This window comes from Apis dorsata, unplaced genomic scaffold (assembly GCF_000469605.1).
Source record: "Apis dorsata unplaced genomic scaffold, Apis dorsata 1.3 scaffold_52, whole genome shotgun sequence".
NCBI lineage: Eukaryota > Metazoa > Arthropoda > Insecta > Hymenoptera > Apidae > Apis > Apis dorsata.
Window position 1 is genome coordinate 2,822,815 of NW_006263353.1, and position 4,705 is coordinate 2,827,519.

Here is a 4,705-nt window from a genome sequence, read left to right on the forward strand (position 1 = left end):
TTTTTTCGAACGTTGATTAAATCATTGTTTGAATAGTTGGAATTATGAATAGTTTAAAAAATGGTGTGCTTACTTTGAGTATTGATTGTAATGTTCATTAAGTAATTAATTAATATCGATTAATAATATTTGAATGAATTATATTTATCAGTGGAAACGGGTTTTATCAGGTTTCAACAAAATTGGTATATAAAAATTACGTGTCAAAAATTTAGGAGTGTGAATTTAAAGTATGATATCTTTGAATTTCATCGACAGATGGCAGCACCGATCGAAAATATCGGGATGCAATTTTTTGAAACTGTTTCGAGGAAAGGAGAAATCGTCTTTACTCGACACCCTGTAGAGAGTGGGATTCAACGAGGCTCCCTGGATACCATAGAAATACCTCGACGGGTACAGTTTCCGTCGTGGGAATGAGGAAATTCCGGATCCTTAGCCGGGAACAAACTGGCCCCAAAGCGAGTGCCAGAATTCTAAACGAATTACGACAAACGAATTACGCGACACCGAACCCTTTAATTCACACAATACCTGTGTCGATCCCACCTTATTTCAATTTGCACGATTCGTTCTTTTTTAATTCGAACGATATTTCCTTTTGAAAATTTTTTAAAATCCTTTTAAAAGATCAGATATTTTTTTTTTAAACGATGACATCGATCGTTTAGAGAGTATAAAAATTTTCAAAAAACCAGAAACAATTTTATTCAAAATTCCTTCTTCGTCTCTGTAAATGTAAAAAAGATAACCTTCATACAAAGTCGATTTAGTTTGTTTCCTGTTGAACCAGAGGTCTCTGATGCGAAATGTGACACACGGTGATGGGGAAAAAATGGCAGTGCTCGACATAAGATTCACGAGGAATCAGAGGAAACTTCTTCATCGTTACGTCGTGCTCGCAATCTTGGCGAGCCTCCTTATCGGCCTCGCTCTGTTTTTAATGGGGCTCTTCGTCTCGCTCGCGATCAGCGCGAAATTGCAATTGCAGGAGAGGAATCTGTTCGAGTTGGTGTTTTACACCTTGATGTTGTACGGCCTCTACGTGTTCTTTCACAATCTGATGGGCATGAAGCTGTGCTACAATTACTTCCATTACGCCGAAGGGTAACTTTTAATCTTTTAATATATTAATTTCGTTTAAATTATATGAAAAATAAATAAATTCTAAATTGTAATATATATATATATATATGGTTAGGTTAAAGAATTATCGGTAGAAGTGGATTGTAGAATTTTATAATATATTACCTTTTTGGTGAAAGAAAAATTATTAAATTTGCATAGATATTTAGGATTATTGGATATTTGTGCAATCTTTAAAAATTCCTTAATTTTTCCACTCGATGCGTAATTTTTAGAGAAATCGAATCGATTCTTCCTTTAATTTTTTCTCGATGAGAAAAACGTGTAAGAAAATAAAACTTCATTTCTCTTTGAGAAACTCTTAATTCTTCCTCTCAAATCGATATCACCGAATCTTCTCGCATCTGAATATTTTTATCACCCTCTCGAAAATTCGAATTTTATTTACCAAAAAATTGTTACAATCTAATTAACCGATTCTTCAATATTCGATATTCATCATATCTCGAACGTTGCCAATTTTCACTTTCCTTCAATTTTTCCCAACATTCTTTCGATAAACACGAAAAAAAAAAAAGAAATTTAAAATTATTCCCGTATTAATTAAAATTCAAAGCCCTCGATTATCCCCCGAAAATGAAAATTGTAAAATTCATTTACAATTACGCGTAATCAATTAATAAACGGGGAAACGTTTGTGGTATTATCGAATTTTTTTCATCGAATCAGCGATTAAAAGCGAATAAAAAAAGGGAGGAGGAGAATGAAAAAAAAAATAATAAACGAAGAGGCACGATCAATGTGTGTCGAGGCACAATACGAAAGAGAAAAAGGGTAAGGTTAACGAGAGCAAGAATTATATCCTTGATATTTCGAGATCCGTCCAGTTTTCAAGTCATTCATTAGGGAACGTCGGATGACGTGAACACGATCAATTGGCCCTCTCGCAATCGTGTCCACAGCACAATGCCCCGTAGTATCATTACAAATTGGCGAGAAGAAGAAAGAAAGGAAATCGAGGGAGGGGAGGAATGGTGTTTTATCGTGGAAGAATAGCGTGAACGTGCGGATGGATGAATATTTTTTCGTGAAAAGAAAAGAAACGGTATGGTGTGAGCGAGGATTGAAACGAGTGGCGAGAGGGTCGTAAAAACGGAGTGTGTACACGTGTTCACCTCGTCGAAATTATGGATCCTGGAAAATTTGGAGGGAGCGGGAATAATCAATTACTTTATCTGGACGGATATTTGTTTTTTGTTTTCGAGCTTATCGATCTCGACGGATTGATAGATACGTTCATTGCTTAAAAAAAGTACATTGAAAGATAGATAAGTAATGTGACAGTAATTATCCGTTAAAATTAACACTCTGCACACATTTTTGAGCGCTTTAAAAAAAAAGTGTAATATGCGTTTATGCACTTTTTCTTAAATATTATTATTATTTTAATTATTATTCGTTAAATTCAATCGATTATTATTTATTTTACAAACTCGAATAATTGCTTGCTATATCTAGCTTCCTACATTTTTTTATCCGGAATTTCTTCTCCCATGTTTTTAATTCGTCTTGAATCGAAAAAAAAAAACATTGAAACGAGATATCTACGTGTCAAGCATACGAGTTTTAAAAAAAGAAAATCGTACAATTTTAGAAAAGGAAAATTAAAGAAATATCCTCGATTCCTCGATCCTGGCAAACAAATTTCACGGCAATTTGAGGAAAAAAAAGGGGATCGACGATCGACGCCCTCGTGCCATTCGATTTTTTTTTTTTTTTTTTCTCCTTTTCACAACTTCACGGGATGAAGAGAAACGATGAGATGGGCGAACGGAAAAACAAAAAAAAGGAGGGAAAAGTGGCGAGAAGTGGATTCGAGAGAACGTAGAATTAACCTTCGGCGTGTTTTTCTTAATTTCTCCTCCTCGCTTTTTCATTCCCCCCTTTTCCGTTTCGAATCGGAAAACGAGGGCCGATCGATTTGTCAGAATTTTCGAGTAATTCCGCCGATGGCCACTCGCGCCTCATTCGTTTTAATTTTTAACCCCTCCCTTCCCCTTTTTGCTCGTTAACGTATCTCCTCGCGGTTTCGAGTCGGTGATTTTTGTTGGAAATTGGAAAACTGGCGAAATTGAACTCCCCTTTGGTCGTTTTCTTGCTTCGAAGGAAGCGATTCTCTCTCTGTCTTGGATTAAAGGTGGATGATAATGATAGATGAAATCCGCTGGTTTCAGGCCGTGGATGAATCTGAGACTGTTCGTGTGGACGTTGGTAGGGCTGCTCGTGGTCCTCGTGGGGTGCTTCATGGCCAGCAAATCGTTCTCCACCGCTGATTATTTGACGATACAGCTACGGGCTACTCTTCTCGAGGGTGAGTTTTAAAAAATGATAACATCGAAGGAAGAGAATTGGCAAAATTTCCAATTCCGTGTTAATTGATAAGACAAGATTTCGATCTTGAGAAAAGTTTACAAAAACCAACTTGGACGATCAATTCTATTCCCTTTAAAACAAGATTTTATAAAAAGATAAGATAATGATGAATCACTGACACACGATTTAAATTATCCATCGTTTCTTGTTAATTCGAATCGAAGTTGAAATTTTCCAAGTATAATAATAATAACGCTAACGTAACGTGAATTCCCCGAAATCCCGGCCAATTCGAACAACAATAAACCCCGAGGGGCATCGTTTTGTAAAGGTAACGCCATTAACGAAAATGAAAGCAAGGGTAACGGTATCCACAGTTGTGCTGGCTGTGGCCGGTGGCTGGTAACCCCATTTTCCGAAAACAGAGAGGGTAGCCCGGCCGGAAACCAGGCTGGAATCGTGAAATATTCATCGACAAGTGATGTATGCGAACGGTGTTCGCGGATCGGCAGGTGGCAACGCGCGAATTCATTTTCTCTGCGCGATCGCCTCATGAACGCCGCCTATTCGTTGTACGTTTTTTACGTCTCCCTCTCCCTCTCTTTCTCCATTGTCCTCTGTCCTCTATTCTCATACCCATCCGTTTTTTCCCTCGGATTTGAATACTTTAACAAGAGGAAAGACGATCACAGAGATGGAAGGAGGAGGAGGGTGGGATTTATTCGTCGTTATTCAAAATGAATGATAATCTTAAATTGTATAGCAAGAGGGGTATAATTTCTTTTTAACAAATAAATAAAATATATATATTCTATGAGAAAGGGGAGGATGAAGAAAGAGAGAGAGAGGGGTAATTGGAGAAAGATTCGAGAGGAATTTTTATTACGATTTATCTTAAAAAAAATATTTCTTATATTCAACAAACTTTGTTCGATGCATTGTTGTTCGAATTATATCGACGCATACCCAACACTACCGTTCCCTATTAATCGTGATTTTCGATTAATAATCTTCGTAACGAATATTTTTCTCCATGTTATCCCCTCAAATACTCCGATATCGTTTCTTCTAGCCTCTAGAAAGTTTTTATCGGTTTTGACGATTCGCGCAGATTTTACAGCTGCATGAATCGCGGTATACCGATGAGATATCGCGGCCGATATGGCGGACAGATGGCGCAGCCGGCGCGAAATAGTAAGCCGGTCTATCTATATCTGCAATATGCAAATGGACGGCCGAACGGGGC

The 4,705-nt window shown here is 37.3% G+C and overlaps 1 protein-coding gene across 3 annotated transcripts in view; it reads left to right on the top strand.

The window, feature by feature from the left end:
* The window catches only part of LOC102672186 (tetraspanin-12-like), a 21,552-nt gene that overhangs the window by 7,302 nt on the left and 9,545 nt on the right, over nucleotides 1-4,705 (top strand). For 2 of the 3 annotated variants that reach the window (XM_031514961.1, XM_031514960.1), the window contains exons 2-3: nucleotides 992-1,107; nucleotides 3,321-3,457. In XM_031514961.1, coding sequence (XP_031370821.1) covers nucleotides 1,028-1,107; nucleotides 3,321-3,457 — 217 coding nt within the window. In that variant the 5' untranslated portion in view covers nucleotides 992-1,027. Of the gene's footprint in view, nucleotides 1-972; nucleotides 1,108-3,320; nucleotides 3,458-4,705 lie in introns of all 3 variants that reach the window. The other variant, XM_006609295.2, reaches the window with a different exon arrangement.